Raw genomic sequence first — 21,700 nt, 5'->3', positions numbered from 1 at the left:
TTTTAAAGAATATATTTGTCCACATATGCAGAATTAAAACTGGGTATGTGAATGATAACCCTCATATATTGAGTATTTATAGTGTCCTGGGCACTGTGTTAAATGCTCTCCGTGGATAACTGCATTTCACTTTTACACATACCCTATGATTTGGAAACAAGTACTACTCCCATTCTACTACAGATAAAGATCTTTGATTCCTTGTCCTCAGTTCTAAAATCCAGAAATTCTGAGAACTGTTTTGTTGAGTCTAACTCAGATGGAAAACTTTGACTTGATATTCCTTTGGCAGCAAAACTTTTATTTATCCCATTTCATTAGTATTCACATGTTTGAAGGGGAAACCCTGGTGTTGGTGAGCACAGGGTGTTACTCCAGATGGGGCTGTTATATAATACACAGGGTGGGTACCATATTATCTTTCTAAATCCTGATTAATTCTGAATTCCAAGCACACCTGGCCTCAGAGAATTTCAGAGAAAGAATGGTGCCCCTGTGTATACAGATAATAAAGTCTGTATGGTGGACTTCATGGTGATCCAGTGGTTAAGACTCCACCTGCCAATGCAGAGGACATGGAAGATTCCACATGCCACGGGGCAATTAAGCCTGTGCACCACAACTACTGAGGCTCACACACCCTAGAGCCTAGGCTCCTCAACAAGAGAAGCCATTGCAGTGAGAAACCCAGGCGCTACACCCGCTCATGGCAACTAGAGAAAGCCGGCATGTAGCAACAAAGACTCAGCATGGCCAAAATAAAATAAATAATTTTTTTTTAACTTTGTATGTTTAGATACTGGTGACCTAAGATGGAACTGGGTGTTTATTCACATAGGCCCTTCTACCTGCACATACGTCCCAGTGCCTGCCCTGACCCTGGAAGCTTCTTCATTTGGTTTTTAGGACACCATATTCTCTTGGTTTTCTTTCCACCTCACTGGTTGCTTCTTCTCAGTGTCCTTGGCTGGACCCTCCTTTTCTCCCTGAACTGACCCCTTAAGGTCACAGTCGCCAGGGTTCAGCCCTCAGGCCGCATCTCTCCTTTTGACCTTTGCCTCTTGCCTTGGGAACCTTGTCCAGGCACTTGGCTTCCATGACCTTTCCTGCACATTGTGAATCTACCTAGAATCTACAGAATCTGCCCCAGCTGCACTGCCCACCCCTGTCACCACCCTCATCTGAGCCATCATTGCTTCTTGCCTGGATTATCACTGCAGCCTCCTAGCTGGTCTTCCTGTCATTGCCCTTGCACCCTTCCACCGAGCATCTTCTATTCAAAACAGGCAGGTACCAGGCTGCGTGTACTCCACGTGGATGGTACCCCCTGGTGCTGTGCAGTATGGAGCTGTTTCTACCCTATAAAGTATCCCAACACAGCAGCCAGAGTGATCTCACAAAATTGGAAGTCAGGTCACTGTCACTCCTTAGCACAGCCCTCCTCTGGCTCCCACATCACCCAGAGTAGAAGTGGAAGTCCATACAACACCTGGTCAACCCGCCTTGGTCCCCTTACCTCTCACTTTCTTCCTGGCTCTCTTGCTCTTCCTCAGACAGACATGTTCCCACCTCAGGGCCTTTGCATTTGCTATGGTCTTTCCCTGGAATTCTCAACCTGCAGGTCTTCACATGACTTACTCTTTTACTTCCTTCAGAATGTTGCCCAAATACTACCTCCTCTCTGAGGCCTTCCTTGACTACCCAGTGCAGCACATCCTAGCTCCTTTCACAGTTCTCTTCTTCTTCATAGCACTTATTATTATGGAACATTTCATATACTTAATGACATTTCATGTATTTCACATATCTGTTTGTTTTATTGCTACTGGAATGGAGACTCAAGGGGACCAGGGTCTTTTGTCTGTCTTGCTCACTGACATATCCCCAGCTTTGAACAAGGACCTGGTGCATGGAAGGTATTCAATATATATTTGTCAAATAAGGGACTTCCCTTAAACTTCTTGCTGTCAATGCAGGGGACACAGGTTTGTCTTGGATCAGGGAACTAAGATCCCACATGCTGCCCGGCACAGCTAAAAAAAAAAAAATTGCCCAGTGAATGAATGAATGAATAGTAAATAAGCACCCACTTCTCCTTCTCTCCTTTCTTGAAGTTGACCCCGGTCTCCTGGGCTGACTCGGGACTCCTGTCCAGAATCAATTAATAGCAACCGCTACTCCCAGAAAGGGCCCCTTCTGTCTACCCAAACCTCTGGTTGCCCTTATCTATAGTTTAGAGGGTGCCTTGTGGCCCTTTTATTCCATCCACAGTGCCTCCCTTGACAACAGAGCTATTTCTGAGTAGTTCTCAGGATGTCTCATGGTCCTTGGGGCAGAAGAGATGGTTGGGGGGCGGGGGAGGGCCAGAAGGACCTGACTATCTAGCTGTGCTCCTTGGCCTGGACGGTGCCTAGGAATAAAAGTTAAAATTTGGGAAATCAATGCCTAGCTGGGGTGCCTTTGGTCCATAAATCCTCGTACTTGCTTCCTGCCTGTCTGTTCAGCCCCCTTTTATCTGAGTCACTAGCCTGTATCCTCTCCCCCTGAAGGTCAGACCCTGAGGCGTGATGCCCTGCTGCCCCCTGATCAGTGTGTTTTTTTTAAAAAAAAAATAGGTAAATAGCATGAAGGAGCTGTACCTGCTAATGGAGGAAGAGGAATTGAATGCCCAGCATTCTGATAACAAGACCTGCACGGGGGACAGCTGGACCCAAAACACGGTGAATTCTCAGCCCATTTCCAGTCCTGTCCTGTCCATTTGTTCCTTTGTCTGTTTGGTGATCATGTCTTGCTGCTTTCTCTGACCACAGTCCTACACCAGGAACTAGAGCTGCAGTGGGTTGTTGCCTGGACACTGGCCCCAGATGCTCAGTACTGTGGGGTACATGAGTCATTCCAGGGCAGTGATAGAGGGTCAGATGATGGACCTCGGGGTCACGGTTAAGAGAGCAGTTAATTCTGTTCAGAGTGTAGGGGATGGTATTACAGAGAATGTTGTGGTCCTTTGATGGACCGGAACTTGGGGGTACAGAGTCGACCGATAAGAAAGTGAAAGAAGGAAGAAAAGAGGCTGAGCAGCCTGAAGGGGACAGAGAGAGAGAGAGAGACACAGGGACCAGTGCTGATGGAACAAAGGCGTTTATTTAACATATTGTGGGCATATGTATACTCTTACAAGATAGCCCTTTTTAGCAGAGACAGGGATCAAAAATCTAACAAGTCTTCCAGAAAGCCAGAGGCTAGAATCATTCTCAATAGAGGGAATTGTAAAAGTTACTTTACATATCAGAAGGGAAAAGAGTTGTACATGGCTGCTGTTCACCATATGGAATTTCCATACGAATGAGATACATGAATTTCTATTATCCCAGAAAGCTGGTTTGCCAGCTCTCTGGCACCTGTATTCAGGTGCTGTTAAGGAATATAGAATTCATGCAAGACTGAAAACAGCACACAGGAAGCCTCCTGTTAAATGTGTCCTGACAAGAGAAGGGGTTTTAGGTGGTGGGTTTTGAAGGATGAATAGGAGCTTGCTTAATAAAGAATGAGGAAAAGGCCATTCTGTACCAAAAGAACTGTGTATGCAGAGGTGCAGCAAGGTATTCTGCGATGGGCTGCAGCTTGGGATGTACATAGTAGGGTTAACGACACCAGGCTGGAGTGAGTTGTATGAAGAAAGACCTTGTGGCCTAGGATCAGGAACTTTCAAATCAAAGCAGTGGGTAGTGGAGCAGTGGGGTTAGGCTCCCAGAGCTGGGTTATAGGTGGGAAACAGGTCATGTGCCCAGGAGAGAAGATTAGGCCCAAGTCAGATAGTCAGGTAGGCTCCAGGGTTCAGACTGCTCATCTGGCCCCTGGTGGGTCAGAGAATGCAGTTGCTGAGCAGAGAGAAAGACCCAGGCCTAGATGCTGCAGAGCCTCAGAGAAGCCAGGGCCCAGCTCAGCTTTAGGCTGAATAATTGGTATAATTACAGAATTTTGTGTTTATGTGAAGCTGGGGCATGTGTCAGCCTTGGAGGGAGCCTGGGCTGGGCTTGTTATGCCTGTTTTATGAAGAGATGACCCAGAGCAGTCGTGAGACTTGCCTGAGGCCTGGTAGAGTCCCAGACTGTACTCTGGATGAGTTCTCAGGCCAGCCTCCCCTCCTTGCCACTCTGAAAGCTCCTGACTGAGACCTTGCCCCCATCTGCAGCCCAATGAGTACATCAAGACACTGGCCGACATGAAGGTGACGCTGAAGGAGCTATGCTGGCTGCTCCGGGATGAACGCCGTGGTCTGACTGAGCTGCAGCAACAGTTTGCCAAGGCCAAGGCCACCTGGGAAACAGAGCGGGCGGAGCTCAAGAGCCATACTGCCCTGGTGAGTCTCTCACAAGTCAGAGACATCCCTCTCCTTGTTCCTGTCTCTGCCAAGGTCTCAGCTGTCAGATTGGGAAACAGGATGGCCAAGCCATGCTCTAGAAGCATAGGAATCACTTTACTTACTTTGTGGCCCAGAGAAGGCAAGAGCCTTGACTAGATCACACAGCAGGGATACCAGAAGCAGTGGGGACTGGGGGTCTCTGGGCTAGGAAAGGCAGGTGAGGGGTTGGCAAAGGAGCCTGAGGGCATCATGGGCACCTTTCCCACACCACAGGCTCACAGGTGAGGCCAGAACACTTAAATGCCTGTCTGCATCTGATGGCATTCTTCATCCTCACACCCAGACTTCTGTGGCCTGCTGTTCTTGTAAGGTCCCCTTAACTCTCTGCTACCTAGCCCTGTTTTGCTCCCTCCACCCAAAGTGGGGGACTCCCCTCCCTACAACCCAAATAATCAAAGGACCCTTAACCAGGAGCCCTGGGTATTTAGTCTCTGCTGTGTGCCTGGCTGCAAGTTAGCTGCCCTCTACTGTGGTCTGAGAAGTGTAAGGGTGGGCTTCCTCCCACTCAGAGTGCTCTCACCACCCCCATTCCTCCCCCATGGCCTAGCTTCCTCCCCCCTGCCCCTGCTACAGGCTGCCTTCCCAGGTGTCACGGGCCCCTTGGAGGTGGGTACACCAATTATCTTTGTTGGGCAAGTGACAAGACAGGCATAGAGGAGTTAAGTTTCTTCTCCAAGACACCCAGCTAGTAAACGGCAGACCTGATCTTCACTCCCCAAACCTCTGCCCTCCTGGCTTCTTATGACCGTGATCCCCCTTCTTCCCAATTCTCAAACTTCTGGCTTCCCGGTGCCACCATTCTGTCCTCCCAACCTTCCCTGCAGATCTCACAGCTCCCTTCCCACCTGCACTTTACACAGTGTCCACTGCTCATACTGCCCCCGCAACTCCAGCCATTCCAGGGGCCCCTCCCCCATGGGAATCTGACCACAGCCTGGGGTGTGGGGTGCCTTGATTCTATAAATGGCACACTTACCTCCTGCTTCCCCACCTCTCCTGGACTTGGGACCGGGAAAGCCATCACTCTTGAGTGATTCCTGCACACATTTTTTTATATTTAGACTGTGCATATCTCCCACTAACTGTAAATGCTGGTAAATCCTGGTAAGCATTGATGAAATATCATGAGAAGCAATAACTAGGAACCTCTGCCATTTTGTAGCTATGTGACCTGGGAAAAGTAACCTCTTTGAACCTCTTCCACCTTGGTAAAAATATCAAAAATGGTAGTTATCTTGCTGAGTTTTCTTGAGGATGCAGATAATATCTGAAAGGCCCTTAGCACGGAGCTTGGTGTGTAGAAACTGCCACACAAGCCTTGATTGTGAGAAAAGACTAGTTCTAACTGAGGAGGTCAGCGACAGCTCCTGGGTGAGGGGGTCTTCCGAGGAGAGGACCCTCCTCCCTTTGCCTACCCTCTGCTGGTGCCTGGGAGGGAAGATCATGGGAGGGGACGGCGAGGGTCCTCCCAGGGCCAGCCACCCAGTTTGCTCTTCCTTCCCCAGATGGAGCTGAAGGCTGGGAAGGGGGCTGGGGATCGGACGGGGCCTGACTGGAAGGCAGCCCTGCAGAGGGAGAGGGAGGAGCAGCAGCACCTCCTGGCCGAGTCCTACAGCGCAGTCATGGAGCTGACGCGGCAGCTGCAGATCAGTGAGCACAACTGGGCCCAGGAGAAGCTGCAGCTGGTGGAGCGGCTTCAGGGTGAGAAGCAGCAGGTGGAGCAGCAGCTAAAGGAGCTGCAGAATCGCCTGAGCCAGGTGAGGCCTGTCCCAGCCCCAGCTGCCTTACGCCACAAGCGGGGAGTTGCTGTGGGCACAGACCAGAGGGAGGACTCCTTCAGGTACTGCTGGATCCGTGTGCTCAGAGACTTTGGTAGGGACCAGGTCTTCCTCTCTGCTGGTATCATAGGCTTGCTTTCCTGTGTTTTATTCTGAAGCAAGCTGTTCTCCAATGTGGCCTCTTTGAATTTTATGTTCACATCCTCACAGCTTAGCATTTGCAATGGGAAGAGAGTTTTCTTTTTCTACACTGCTCTGATTAGCCAGGTATGAGTCATATGTCCACATCTAGAGTCTACCAAAACCCTTGAACCAAGAGGGAAGAACCAAGGCTGGTTCCTCATGAAAATTAGAGTTCTCTGACCAAAAGGGGGAAATAGGAAAAACAGTCATTGACTGTAGCCCCACTACAGTTAACATGTGCCTAGCTTATCAAGCTCTGTGACTTTTTCCTTTGTTTATTATTTCAGTTATATAAATCAGGACTTCATCTTTATATAAGACTCAAATACTGCAAAAGCATACTCTAACCCACTCCCTCCCTTTCTTGCCGTTTAAATTTACATTCAGAGATTTTTTTTAATATTTAATTGAATCATAATATGTATATTATTTACATTTTGCCTCTTTCATAGAGAGCTGTTCATAACAGAGTGCAGAGGCGTGCCATTCAGTTTAATTGCTGCTTAGCATACCTAGTGTGGAGATACCACTTTAATATCATTCAGCTGCTGCTTAGCTGATGTAGCTGTTCCAGGAACTGCAGCATGAATTAACATAGTAATAACAACTATTACTGTATTTGATATAATGACACTTATAAGGATGCCTGTAAGTGGTTGGTTTCATGATCATTTGCCAAACCCACTTTGTTGGCTCAGAGCTGCTGTCCACTCGGAAGTTGGCTCCGAGCCCATGATCTGGGTCATCTGGGCTGCAGAGTGGAGCCTGGGGAATGGCACTGCACAAAACAGGGCCCTGCTCCCCAGCTTCACCTGCACGTGACCAACTTCTTTATTCTTGTCCAGCTGCAGAAGGCTGCTGACCCCTGGGTCCTAAAGCACTCAGATCTGGAGAAGCAGGACAACAGCTGGAAAGAGGTGAGAGAGGTGGCAGGCTCCTGGCCACAACTGCAAAGTCCCTCACTTGGGGGAAATGTGACCAGGAAGATGCTAATCCTGTCCCATAGATCACATACCCTCACCCCCCTGGGCTCCTCAATCCTGAGGTCTCTACCTCATGATTCTAGCCTTAAGACCTGTGAAGGTCATCCCCTTGGTAACTCCGTCCTTCCATGCCTGGAGAGAAAGGTTAGATGTCTCTCTGTTTTAATTATGCCTTTCTCAAACACAGGGCCTCCAAAAGAGCTTTGTGATCCTGGGCAAGTCACTCTATCTCCTTGGGCCCCAGTTGCCTCATTGGTAAAATAAAAATCATATTCTCTGCCTTAGCCCAGCCCAGGTTGTGGAGATTAATCAGTGAAGTTTGCTTCTGAACCTCAGGTGCACTGTCCATATAGCAACACACTGAGTAATGAAACAGTGACCATACAAGCCCTTGCTCATGACAGCCTGAGGATGTGGTGAATTAGATTTGGTTGCAGCAAAAGCCAATTCTGGGGAACTGAAGTAGGAGAGGATTTCATTAGGGGCTCAAGAGGGCTGATGATGCCAGGTCAGAAAACTGGTACAAGTCTTGGGACCTGTTCTGGAACCAGGGTGGGGCAAACCCCAAACAAGACCTCAGGTCACTGCTTTCACCTTCAACTGAACAGTGGCTACTGGTTGCTTTGTTGCTGCCATTACATTCAAAGTAAGTTCTAAATAGACTCTATTGGGTTCTCTCTTGGACCGTGGATTGGCCAAGCTTGGATCACATACCTATGGGGGGCGGGATTAGATGCACTATAGCCAGAAACTGACCAATGGGCTTCTAGATCGGTGCTGACAATACTGCTCTACCGGAGGAGACTCAGGCAGAGGGCTAGGGCCAGCTCCCACACTGCCCAGACTGACCCTTTTCTGTCTCTCTTCCATGACAGACCCGCAGCGAAAAGATCCACGACAAAGAAGCTGTTTCTGAAGCTGAGCTTGGGGGAACCGGCTTAAAGAGGTGCTGGCAGCCCCGTCCCCTTGCCCTGTCCCCAGCCCCCAGCCTGCTGTCTGCCCTGCCACTTTGCCTTTCTTCTTTGCTCCACGTGCCCAGAACTGCACGTCAACTGAATTGAGAGAACATGGGGATATGTTTTTTATGGAACCCCAGCCACTTAGGAGCTGGGAAACTTTGGTGATAGCAATTCTAGCCTGCGATTTTTTTTTTCATTCTAGTCATGGAAAATGGGCCCCAGCGTATCCTAGCTGGGAAAGAAACTTTAGCTCCTTTTGGGGTTCTTCCTGTCTCTGGAGTTTGGAGAGTCCTGCAGGACCTCTATTCCTGGTACTACTGACCATCATCCTCTGGGCCCAGCCCTGTGCTATAGCCAGGGAAACCCCTGGGGCTCTGAAGACCATGTCTCCACCATTAGGAAACCCATGAAGAGAGTTGGGGTAACAGAACCCCACAGGGGCCATGTGAGCAGCCCAAAGCCAAGTGAGCCCTGGGGAGGAGGGTCGCTCTGGAGTTGTGGTGTGAGATTTGAATTTCAGCACTGCAGGTTCTAGCTCTGTGCCTTGGTGCTGTACTTCCCATCTCTACCTATGGGGTAACAGGAACTGCCCCCTAGACTCGTCCGAGGACTGAATGGTCTGACGTGTGCAATGCTGTCACATATACCTGGCACTTACAGTCATCAGACAGCACGCATACCAGGTCTGGGCCAGAGATTAAATGGTGTCCTATATTGTGTTATTATTTGTTGTTAGTTACTCAGTCGTGTCTGACTCTTTGCGACCACATGGACTATAGCCTGCCAGGCTCCTCTGCCCATGGAATTCCCCAGGCAAGAATACTGGAGTGGGTTGCCATTCCCTTCTCCAGGGGATCTTCCCAACTCAGGGATCGACCCTAGGTCTCCTGCGCTGCAGGCAGATTCTTTACCGTTTGAGCCACCTGGGAAGTCCTAGATTGGGCTCCCCCAAAAGTAAGCCTTCAGGCAAGGATTTGAGTGCAAATGGAACATTTGGGAGGGGATTCCAGGAAAAGTCTGGAAGTGAGACAGGAAAGGGAAGGCACCATAAAGGAGGTGTCATCCACCAGGTTACACGTGGGCAGCTGGAGCTATTTCACAACATTGCTAGGAGCCAGAGTGGAACATGAGTGCTCCCACCTGAGGGGACCTGGGGACTGACACCAAATTACCAAGCCCCACCACGGTTTGTTGATGGCTACGTCTATAAATCATGTGAAATTTTTAGTTTCCGCTCTGTGGTAAAGAATCTGCCTGCGATGCAAGATACGTGGGTTCCATCCCCAGGTCTGGAAGATCTGGAGAAGGTAATGGCAACCCACTCCAGTATGCTTGCCTGGGAAATCCCATGGACCGAGGACCCTGGTGGCCACAGTCCATGGGGTCACAAAAGGGTTGTACACGACTTCAGCAGCTAAACAACAACTGGGTGGAGGCCAAGTATGCTCCTGCAGACAGAAAAAAAGCCCTCAGGTGGAGAATGGCAGGTGCTCGGAACATGCAGTACTGCACGTGTAGGTGTGCGTGTGGAAGGAGGGAGGGGCAGGGCACCAACAGCATCTTTCACAAGAGGTGAGCAGGACCGTCGTCGTCTCAGCTCCCATGAAGCGCAGGGACCAGCGAGGAAGACCAGAGTGCTTGCTCCGTATAAGGCATCTTCCACTAACTCAGCCATTCTCTCTGCTCTTCCCAGGACCAAATCTGTTTCCTCCATGTCGGAGTTTGAGAGTTTGCTGGACTGTTCCCCGTACCTCGCTGGGGAAGCCTCCCGGGGCAAAAAGCTGCCCAACAGCCCTGCCTTTGCCTTCGTGGGCGCCCAGCCAGTGGACCCGGAGAAGGGTACCACCGAACAGCCAGGGCTCTCGCCCCGTGACTGCAACCGCCTGAGCGCTCTGGGCTGCCCGGAGCCAGCGGGGAGGCAGATGCAACGCAGCTACACCGCACCCGATAAGACGGGCATCCGCGTGTACTACAGCCCCCCGGTGGCCCGGCGCCTGGGCGTCCCCGTGGTCCATGACAGGGAGGGGAAGATCATCATCGAGCCGGGCTTCCTTTTCACCACAGCCAAGCCCAAAGAGTCGGCCGAGGCGGACGGGTTGGCCGAGAGCTCCTACAGCCGCTGGCTTTGCAACTTCTCCCGGCAGCGCCTGGACGGGGGCTCTGGGAGCGGCCCCTCGGCAGCGGGGCCTGGCTTCCCGGCTGCCCTGCACGACTTCGAGATGTCGGGGAACATGAGCGACGACATGAAGGAGATCACCAACTGCGTGCGCCAGGCCATGCGCTCGGGCTCGCTGGAGCGGAAGGTGAAGAGCACGTCCAGCCAGACGGTGGGCGTGGCCAGCGTGGGCACACAGACCATCCGCACGGTCAGCGTGGGCCTGCAGACCGACCCGCCCCGCGGCAGCCTGCACGGCAAGAGCTGGTCGCCGCGCAGCTCCTCGCTCGTGTCCGTGCGCAGCAAGCAGATCTCATCTTCCCTGGACAAGGTGCATGCACGCATCGAGCGGCCCTGCTGCTCGCCCAAGTACGGCTCGCCCAAGCTCCAGAGGCGCTCTGTGTCCAAGCTGGACGGGGCCAAGGACCGCAGCCTGTGGAACCTGCACCAGGGCAAGCAGAACGGCTCGGCCTGGGCCCGCTCCACCACCACGCGGGACAGCCCCGTGCTGAGGAACATCAACGACGGGCTGTCCAGCCTCTTCAGCGTGGTGGAGCACTCGGGGAGCACGGAGTCGGTCTGGAAACTTGGCATGTCCGATGCCCGGGCCAAGCCCGAACCGCCCAAGTACGGCATCGTGCAGGAGTTCTTCCGCAACGTCTGCGGCCGGGCGCCGAGCCCCACGGCGTCCGCGGCTGGGGAGGAGAGCGCCAAGAAGCCGGAGCCCCTCTCCCCCGCCAGCTACCATCAACCCGAGGGCATGGCCAGGATCCTGAACAAGAAGGTGGGCAAGTCAGGCGGCAGTGAGGAGGCCAGGCTCTCCGTGCTCCCCCAGGTGGGGAAGGATGGTATCACTCGGGATGGAGATGCAGCCACGGTCCTTCCCAGTGAGGTAGGTGGGTTGGGGGCAGGGTGCCCTTTTTCTCCTGAGGTGAGATTGGCTTATAAGGTCCAAACTCTTCGGTTTTCCAACTCAGGTGTGTGGTTTGTGTGTTTCAGTAAGTCCCTGTGCTAGTGTGGGATGGGGTTTGGAAGGCCTCCGTCCGCGAACACCAGACCTGATGGACACATGGTCTGAATGCTAGACGGGTAAGCATGGCTTACCCGTGCACACCCCTAGAGACTGCCAGCATCCCCTCCAGGGAAGAGGCGTGTGCACTGATCTCCCATCACCCAGCGATGTGCCCGCTGCCTTGATTCATGAGAGCCAGTCGTGGATTTCTCTGTGTTCAGTGGTGTCACTTTAGCCCCCTGAGATCGGCCCCTGTGGGAGGATTTACTCTGTGAAAACTGGAATTGCTGAAAATTGGGGCTTCTCCTCCCACTCCTGGGAAACCAGTCTTTAAACATGTCCCAGCACACCACTGCCCCGAGCCCACCAAGACTCCATCCCCAAGTGCTTCCATTTTGAGACCCTTTTGTTGCTCATTCCACTCTGGATATCAATTTCAGGTTTAGTTAAGGCTTATGTGCATATTAGTAAAACATATAAGTTAGTGTTGCAGAAAGGGAAATTGCGGGGTATACCATAGAACCCAAGGGCAAGGATCCAAAGGCCCCAGTGATTGCTCTGCCTCCCTCTCCTCTCTCTCTTTAAAAAAAAAAATTGTACATATATATATATATAATTTGTCTGTCTGCACCAGGTCTTAGTTGCAGCATTCAGGATCTTTTAGTTGCAGCATGCAGAATCTAGTTCCCTGATCAGGGCTTGAACCTGGACCCCCTGCATGGGGAACTTGGGCGTCTTAGCCACTAGACCACCAGGGAAGTCCCTCCCTCTCTCGAGCTTCATTTTCTTTGATGTCCTCTTCCTCCCTCCCTCTCTGTTGTATTTGCATGTGGTCCAGGTGGGCTCTCCCTACTCTGCTTTTATAACATCTTCCGGTTCAAGCACCTAAAAGAGATGGAGTCAAATCCCTGTGTCCCCATTCCGCATTTCAGGAAGAAACTGGTCTAATTTGAGTTCAGTGGGCCCCCTTGGTCCAGTCAGTTGTGGTCAGGGGCGGTATCATGGTCTGCAGCACAGGGAGTGAAGGAAGGTTGTAGGTGGGGGCATAGAGAGATGGCATGGGTTGGAATTGACCCATGTGATTTGTATGGTTTATATGTTTAGCTGGTTTCTAGGTTTTCCCTATTGTACATAATGCTGTGATGAACATCTTGATACAAAAGCATTTTTCCATATTGCAGATGATTTCCTTAGTTTTTAAAAATTAAGTTATTTATTTTAATTGTATATTTCCTTAGTTTTGAGTTGTAGAAATGGGTAAATTGTTAAAAATATTTGGTAAGTGTTGCTGAATTATCTTTCCAAAGACAATTTGGAAACTAAACTTTGTCCAGTTTCTAGAACCCCTAAGAGAATATAGTGAGTGCTTTACTTCCCTATACTCTCTGGCTGCGTTAAATTAAAAAAATTAAAAAAAAAAACTTTAAGATATTCCAATTTTTTTTAACTTAAAAACTTTTTTAGTTTAATGTACATACTGAGCATACTGTAAAAAATATCGCTTATTGAATTCTCACAAACTGAACATAGCCATTATATTAGCGTTCCTTGGAGAAACAAAACCAGTAGGCTTTGTGGATATGCGTGCGTCAGGGTGTGTGGGTGTGTGTAGAGAGAGACAGAGACAGACAGACTGAGTCCAGAAGCCTGAGAACAGAAGAGCCAATGGTGTAGTTCCAGTACAGCACATATAGCTGATGTAGTTCTAGTCTAAAGGTCATCAGGCAGGAAGAATTCTTTCTTACTCACGGAGAGTCAGCCTCTGTGTTCTGGCTCAGTACGTCAACTGATTGGACGAGGCTCACCCACGTTAGAGAGAGCAAGCAGCTTTACTCTGTCTACTGGTTTAAATGTTAATCTCAATCAAAAGCATCCTCGCAGAAATACCCAGGATAATGTTTGCTCAGGTGTCTGGACCTGTGGCCCAGTCAAGATGACACAAAATTAATCATCACAGCCAAATAACCACAACTACATCACGAAACCAGAAATACAAAGCTGATTGTATTTTGCATGTTGGTTGACTCAAACATTTTTCAGTATGTAAAATGTGCTTATTACCCATTGACCCAGTAGTTCTCTTAGGAATGTAGCCAATGGAAATTTTTACAGAGGTGGATATGTATATAAAGAAATGTATTGCATTATTAATAAAAATTGCTAAGACTTACTGAATACTTAATAGGCGCTATGCCAACAGTTTGTTGTTGTGATCACAACAGACTTAGAGGAAAAAATCAGGGCTGAGATCAAAGTTGATCACAACAACTTTGAGGAAAAAAATCAAGGCTCAGAGAGGTTAAATAACTTGTTCGAGGTCACACAGCTGGTAAGTAACTGGCCTGGAATTTGAACCAAGCCATCAAGTTTTACAGCAGCACATTTTTGTTTTTTTTTTTTTTTAAGTATAGTTGATGTACAATATTATATAAGTTACAGGTGTGTAATATAGTGATTCATGATTTTTAAAGTTTATACTCCATTTATAATTATTATAAATATTGACTATATTCCCTGTGCTGTAAAATATATCCTAGTAGCTCATTTTTATCCCTAATAACTTGTATCTCTTAATCCCCTACCTCTATATTGTCTCTTCCTCCTTCCCTCTCACCATTGGTAACCATGAGTTTGTTCCCTATATCTGTGGGTCTGATGCTTTTTTGTTATGTTCACAAGTTTGTTGTATTTTTTAGATTCCACATATAAGTGATGTCATTCAGTATTTGTCTTCCCATGTCTAACTTAACTTTACTTAGTATAATGCTCTCCAAATCTATCGACGCTACTGCAAATGGCAAAATTACATTTTTTTTTTAATAGCTGAGTAGCATTCTATCCATTCATCTATTGATGGACACTTAGGTTTCCATATCTTGGCAACTGTAAATAATGTGTAGCAGCTCCCTGTGTGTTGGTAATAGTAAAAAATTAGAAACTACCTAAAACGCACATAAAAAATGAGTTGGATAAATAAATTAAGCTATTTCCATTCAGTGGAATACTATGTGGCCATTAAAAAGAAAGAGATCTGGACATACATAACGACAAAAAAGTATTCATGTTTTTGCGATTACAAAGTAAGCTGTAGGAGTTGAGATCATTTTGGTAAAGGTATGTTCCAGAATTTATTTATGTATATTCCAGAATTTTATTATATTCTGAAATGTGTGGGGTTTTTTGTTTTGCTTTTTTGTCTGTACTGGGTCTTTTTTGCGGCACACAGGCTTTTGCTAGTTGCACTGTATGGGCTTCTCTCTAGCTGCAGTGCATGGGCTTAGTTGCCCCGTGGCATATGGGATCTTAGTTCCTCGAGCAGGGATCGAACCCGAATCCCCTGCATTGGAAGGTGGATTCTTAACCACTGGACCATCAGGGAAGTCCCTGGAACGTTATTTATGAACACTCATTACTGCTTTATTTATGAACGTTCATTACTGCTCTAATGGGAGAAAATAAGTTTTTAAAATTGGTTCAAAGAGGGGCTACAGCTCCTAGGAACTGGTCCCGGGGCACAGCTGAGTCCAAATTCCTTGCCTGGCTGGCCACCCAGTCCCAGGGTGTGCGGTCAGTGCCTCCTGCCTCCTCCTGACTTCTTCCTCTCTCCCCCCAGGATGCAGTGTGTGACTGCAGCACCCAGTCGCTCACCTCCTGCTTTGCCCGGCCATCTCGCTCTGCCATCCGCCACTCTCCTTCCAAGTGCAGGCTGCACCCTTCAGAGTCTGGCTGGGGTGGGGAGGAGAGGGCAGCCCCACCCAGCGAGTGATAGAGCAGCCGAGCTCCTCACCTTAACCAGCCCCCGTCCCTGGACAGCCGAAGGGAACTAGTGGAGAAGAGAAGACGCTCGAGGCCCGCGAGCTCCCTGCATCTCTCACCCTGGAGGGCTGCATCTCTGCCATGGAAGCGCTTTCCCAGCCAGGTAAAGCGGGGTCTCCTGCTGACTGCTGGGTGGTGATTTCTGACTTCCCAGGGGAAGGCAGCGAGTGGAAGAAAGAACAAAACTGGGCTTTGGAAGCGTCTCCAGAGAGATCCGTTGGGAGCTGATCCTTGGGTCGTAAGTTGGGAGAGCCTTGCCTGGTTCCACCCACACCCACTTCTCAGAAGAGCCAAGGAAAGGATCCACTTCCAGCCATGCGCCTCAGGGAAAAGGGCTCACAGAGATGTTCAGATGTTCACAGAGATGTTCCCGGCCAACCACATCCCTCTTCATGGGGAGGAAACACCGATGAGAAGAACAGGCTTTGCTCTAGGGCTCAACATAGGGTGTCTGATGGAGCTGAGCTGGGCGTCACCCCATACCTCTCTTCCTTTCACCACCTCCTCCTCCCGGCCCCGCTGCTTTGGATTGCTGCAGCTCTGGGAGATATGATAGGACAGTAGCCAGGGTCAAGTATCTGCTTGGAATCCTGGGGCCCTGGATCTCCCTGCCCGTAGCTCAGATGCAGCAAGACCTAGAACGTGAGGTAGAAATGTGCGGGGCCCAGGGTCGGGGAGCCACTGGAACTGCCTTTCTTGCCAAGGTGACTTGGGGGGACCCCAGCCTTCCCAGGAGACTCCTTGAGGACAGACATAGGTAGAGTCCATCTCAAGACCTGGTGCACAGATAAATAAATGCCTAATTGCCCACTGCCTTGATTGCTGGGGGCTCTTTCCCCAGCACCCTGGAGGGGTGCCACATCTCCACTGTGTTTACATCCTGCAGCTGGTGGAGGGCAAAGATGTTCCCAAAAAGAGACTCCCAGTTGGCTAGATCAGGCCCAGGAGCCTCCCACAAGGCCGGTGCCCCAGAACATGGCAATAGACTGGGGCCTGGAAATACATTTCTTGCCTAGGTTGTTTATTTTGAGTTTTTCTTACTATAAATATTTAAGGTGGTTTTACTTTATTTTAATAATTTAATTTACCCCAAAGTCCCTAAGGTAATTTATTGGAGGTTGAGACATGTACTCTCGCCACTGGGACAATGCAAGGCTTTAACACAATGGATGGGCGCAGGGTCCCCGCTATGGACAAGGCAACTCAGCAGGAGAGCTCTGGTCTCCTGGTTCAGGTTTGGAGGGGGCCCCAGCAGAGTCCCCACAAATCTGCTGACCCTTTGGCCTCAGAGCACCACTTTTATGCTTCACACCTGCTACTTGCCTGGCCCCCAGCCATGAGTTTGTAAATACTCACAGACAGGACAGAGGGCTGGACCAGCAGCACCGCTTCCCAATCACTTCCCATTTTCCTTCTCATTTTCCTCCCTCCTTCTGACACCTTTTTTTTTTTTTTTTGGTTTCTAATGAGTCCAACACAGATTACTAAGGCTTTATCAAGAGCATGGAGATCTCTCCAAGTTCCCTAAGTGAGAACTCGCAGGAAAACAGGACTGAACTTCGAGAATGTTGTTTGTTGCAGCTTTGCACATGGATCTGAGAGTGTCTGCCAGCCTGCCTCAGTTCTCACCAGCCTCCAGCCTTTTCACCAGCCTCTCTCCTTTAGCCTTATGGACTCTCCAGGCTCGTCTCTCAGCCCCAACCCCACTGCCCACCCTTCCCCCTGTCGCGTGTGAGCTGTCTGAGCCATCGGACAGATTGCAGCATGGCTCACTGCAGTGGTGACAGGGCAGGGGAACGCAGAGGGCCTCCCCCTTGGCACCAGTGAACCCATTTTGGTTGCACACATACCTGCATATCTGCGTGTAACTGGTTGGGGGCTCAGAATGAAAACATCAGGATAAACTGGCTTATCAGTGAATTTTCCATCAGAAAGACTGAAAGCTGGCAGCTTTGCTAATGTGCCCCCAGGACTCAGGAGATTCCTCTGCGCTCCTACCCACCAGCCCCCAGTCTTGCTCTTTCTGGGGCACCTGGACCAGTTACCCAAATACCTTCATCTCCATTGCCTATCGGCAGAACTTTGGGGTCACGTTAGTACAACCAGCCACTTCCTCGTACCATAGTGACCTGTGTGGGCAGAGCAGGCAGGTCAGTGGAGGCAAGGGCCAGGCTCCTCTGGGATGCCAGTGCTCCCACCCAAGAGGTTGGGTGGCCCCTCCAATGCTGTCTCCAAGGGAGGGGGTTCACACCAGGCCACAAGCCACCAGAGGCCTTCTGCCACCTCCCCAGCTGCAGAGGGCCAGGGAGGCTACACTTCTATCCTTGGGGAGGAATCCTCATGAGACCTGGACCCTGCTGATTGCTCAGCCTTACCATCATTGTTCTCATCCAAAATCATCCTTGCGTTCTCATTGTCTTAGCATCTGGCCGTCCAGCCCTCAGCCAGTGTCAGAGGCCTCAGACTTTGGTTTTCAGTAAAGTCCCAGTTTCTGCTTCCTGCATGCCACTGGGCAAGGTCACTCATCACTGTTCCTACAGAAGCCTCTGGACATGGGGCTTGATGGGGATGAAAATGTTACGTGTAAATATTGGTTTGATTTGGGTTTTAGCATTTTAATTAGTAACTGGTTGTGTTTTCTTTTTTGGGGGTGGGGGGTTGTCTTGTAAAAACTCTCTACTCTTTTGGAATGTAATTTCTAAGTTAGTTTGTTTCTTCAAATGCCTTTTAAGTCTTGGTAACATTCCTGAAGCAGCAAACTGCCTGGCCCACCGTGAGGACTCCTCCCCAGGAGCACCGGGTCCCAGGAAGGAACACTGCCCTTTCCCCTTTCTTCTTTCCTGCCTCTTCACTCCCAGCAACTTCCTTCTCTTCCTCGCCCTCTGTCCCTCTTTTTCCTCTCCTTTCCTTCTATCTCTGTTCTCTTCAGCCAAAGTCCCAAGGAACCCCGGGGTCCTAATTCCCTACAGGCCCCTAGGCTTGGATCCATTTTGTTGGCACCAGTTGGTTGAGGAGACATGGAAGACCAGTTGGCATGACTGACCCCAAACTGGACGATCTTGTGTTTCTTACATCTGACCTCTTCCCACAGCCAAATCAGATTCTCCTGGGGGCAATGATGTCTGTATTTGAGATGAAAATCAAACCATTCTGGCACGTCAATGGCCCCTAGATCCTGCATGCACGAGGTATCAATATTCAAGTCCCTGTCACTCTGGCAGCCCTCTCCCCAACCAATTCTGTCCCCAGCAAAGGCTGACCAATTTTAAAAACCCCTCCCAAGAGGTCTTGCTCAAAACAGCCCCTTCCCTTCGTCTCCCCAGGGATGCTCCTCTACCAGCTGCTCTCCCAGGTGACCAAGTTGAGGGTCCAAGAGTTGACCCTCTTGTGCCCTGATTGCCACATGGCTCCCTCCTGCTTGCCTGCATCCACTTTTCATGGTTTCATCACATGGCCTGTTCTCTTGCCCATCCAATTTCCAGGGCCTTCCTCCCTCTCCTCTCCCATCTAGAATGCCCCCCCCCAGCTTTGCCAGTCTTCCAGGCCCATCAGTCCCCCAATCCCACCACCTCTTCATTAATAATAAGTCCCTGGACACCTCTTCTAGAGCACATGGCTATTTAGAAATTGCTCCCCCTGCCACATCTCCTTCAGGCTTCTACATGCTAACTCTGGGAGGCAACCTTGGCAGGACAGGGTTTAGTGCTCCCATTTTACAGATGAGGAAACTGAGGTACAGGTCTCATTCCAGAGTCAACTAACTAGGAAGCCATCAAGTTCAGACTAGAACCTAGGTCCACTGGAACCCTCAGTACAACCTTGTCCCTTGCTGTGTTAACCTACTGCCCCACTGGGGGCTTTGTGTGGGTGCAGAATACCCGGACTATGCCACTGCCCAACCCAGACATAAAACCAGTCTACCCTGAATCTCTGGACCTGTGTGTCCCAGAGGGTGGTGTGGGGACCCTCTGCGTCAGAATCCTCTGTGGACATGTCCAAAATGCAGCTTCTTGGGCCCCACCTCACCCCAGAGGGCCAGGAATCTGCATATCTAACAAACTCCCAGAGAGATCCTAAGTACCAGTGCCACACCATTGATGTTCACAGCCTTGACCATTGTTGTTCAGTTGCTCAGTCGTGTCCGACTCTTTGTGACCCTGTGGACTGCAGCATGCCGGGCTTCCCTGTCCTTCACCATCTCCAATTAGGCCATCTTTTTTAAGCCAAATAACCATGGCGTTATATCTTTAGAAGAGCCTTTAGCTGAGAATTAGGGGACCTGGTCCTCAACCCAGCTCTGATTTGGGTTAATTATGCTGAGAATCTCCAGAAAGCACCGGAGGCAATTTACAATCTTAATCGTAAAGTTCAGTAAGACAATAGAAAAAAAAAAAAAAAGTCAAAAAGCAAGAGGAATTATCACTCCCCAAATCTATCTTCCCAGGTGGCACAGTGGGTAAAGAATTCTCTTGCCAGTGCAGGAGACGCAGGAGATGTGCATTCGATCCCTGGGTCGGGAAGACCCCCTGGAGGAGGAAATGGCAACCCACTCCAGTGTTCTTGCATGAAAAATCCCATGGACAGAGGAGCCTGCAGGACTACAGTCCATGGGGTTGCAGAGTTGGACAGAACTGAGCAACTAAGCGCGCGCACGCGCACACGCGCACGCACACACACACACACACACACACACACACACATACTTAAGTCTATCTGATGTGATTCCCATAATCCTGCTATTAAATTTTACTCTGGAGTTTCCTGGCAGCCATGGTAAAAAGGGAAGCACATCAGCTTTCATGACTCTCATCATCCAGTCATGGGAAATGACAATATTTGCCCCAGGAGGCAAACTCTTCTGCTAATTTAGAGCATGCATCCTTTCTTCAAAGGCCACTAAGCCGGTTGTGGTATGAACCTAAAATGCAAGGATGTTTTCCAGGTCACTATTTTAAAAATAATAATAAACTGCGACCAACTTGAATGACCTTGACCCCAGAGCATGTGGCTTGTCTGTGCCTCTGTTCCTCCAGCTGCAAAGTGGAAGAAATCCTACCTCACATGGCGGTGCTGAGGACCAAATACAATACTGGGCCTGTGAGTCTACGTGGGAAAACATAAGGTTCTACACCGATGTAAAGCAGTCTGATCACACTCATTGTCCCCTAGTGCCCTCACTAGTCTTAGTGAGTCGAAAGGCTAATACACTGGACCAACCTTCTCACTTTTTAAAAAACTGTGGCCCAAAATACGTAATATAAAACTTACTGTTTTAGCCCTTTTAGTGGCTTTAAATACATTCACACAGTGGTACAACCATCAGGACTATCCATTTCCAGAACTTTTTCATCACCCTAAACTGAAACTCTGTACCCACTGAACAGTAACTCCCATCCTTCCCTCAGGCCCCTGATAACCTCTATTCTACTTTCTGTCGTTATGAATTTGCCTATTTTAAGTATTCTAAGTGGAATCATACAGTGTTGGTCCTTTTTTGTCAAACCCCTCACTCTTTTGGATGAGGAATTGGGCCCAGAGAAGGGAGTTCCTCACCCAAGGTCACACAGCAAACTGGAGGCAGGGTCAGGACCAGAATTCAGGTTTCCTGACTCCCAGAAGGTTCTGCATCCCCGGGGGTGAGTGAGACCCCACCTACCATTCCCTGATCTTGGCTGAACCCTGTTTTCTCTCCGGGCTCAGCCTGTTTGCTTCCCACCACCCATCCATCCTCTGTGTTATCACCTTCCTCCGAAGCCTCCCCTCCTCCTGCCTCCTCTTCTCTGACTGATTCCCACCAGCAGTGGCCCTGACCCATGGCCAGGTTTTCCTCTTCTGAGCCCTGGCCTTCTTTGTAGCACTTACCCCCTTCAGCCCTCCCAGAATGGCCTCCTGTGGATTTCCTGGCCCCTCAGGCTCACATCCCCATCCTCCCATGTCTGTGGTCTCCCAACTCCTGATGTTTGCTTTCAGATCTGATTGTATTTCCTGGGTTCTATTTTACTTTGTTTTCTCACACTGAAGGGGGAACCTTTCCCTGATGCCTCAGGCTGGGCTTGGCCCAGTGACCGCCCCCAGCCCAGAAAGACACCCCCCATCCCACCCTTGAGTCCCATTTTCTTCTGTCCACAGTCTCCTGACAGGACCCCAGCATTATCCACTGGGAATTGGCGGAGGTCACTGGGACCCCCATTTTGGCTTCTCCTATCCTGCCCAGTCCTGCATAGTCTTGTTTGTAAAGCAGATGAAGCCTGACTTGGGTTCTTCCCTCCTCTCCCTGGCCATCTGTCCATCCGTCTGCCTTTCCATTTGACATCCCACCATCCTCTCTACCCTCCCCTGGATCTCTCTGCCTCTGAATAGCTTGTCGTGGCAGAACCTATAGCCTACCCTG

The 21,700-nt window shown here is 49.8% G+C and overlaps 1 protein-coding gene across 3 annotated transcripts in view; it reads left to right on the top strand.

Annotated features, from left to right (window-relative positions):
- Positions 1-18,030, top strand: part of MTCL2 (microtubule crosslinking factor 2) — a 74,067-nt gene extending 56,037 nt beyond the window's left edge. For all 3 annotated transcript variants that reach the window (XM_081560158.1, XM_081560159.1, XM_081560157.1), the window contains 7 exons: positions 2,616-2,720; positions 4,193-4,360; positions 5,929-6,180; positions 7,230-7,301; positions 8,243-8,313; positions 10,020-11,373; positions 15,107-18,030. In XM_081560158.1, the coding sequence (XP_081416284.1) occupies positions 2,616-2,720; positions 4,193-4,360; positions 5,929-6,180; positions 7,230-7,301; positions 8,243-8,313; positions 10,020-11,373; positions 15,107-15,259 (2,175 nt within the window). In that variant the 3' untranslated portion in view covers positions 15,260-18,030. The remainder of the gene's footprint in view (positions 1-2,615; positions 2,721-4,192; positions 4,361-5,928; positions 6,181-7,229; positions 7,302-8,242; positions 8,314-10,019; positions 11,374-15,106) is intronic.
- Positions 18,031-21,700: the final 3,670 nt, after the last annotated feature.

The sequence above is a fragment of the Giraffa tippelskirchi genome, chromosome 13 (genome assembly GCF_054371585.1).
Source record: "Giraffa tippelskirchi isolate mGirTip1 chromosome 13, T2T-mGirTip1v1.2.pri, whole genome shotgun sequence".
In the NCBI taxonomy this organism is placed as follows: domain Eukaryota; kingdom Metazoa; phylum Chordata; class Mammalia; order Artiodactyla; family Giraffidae; genus Giraffa; species Giraffa tippelskirchi.
Note: the sequence above shows the minus strand (reverse complement) of the source record. Positions and strands in the feature narration are given on the sequence as shown.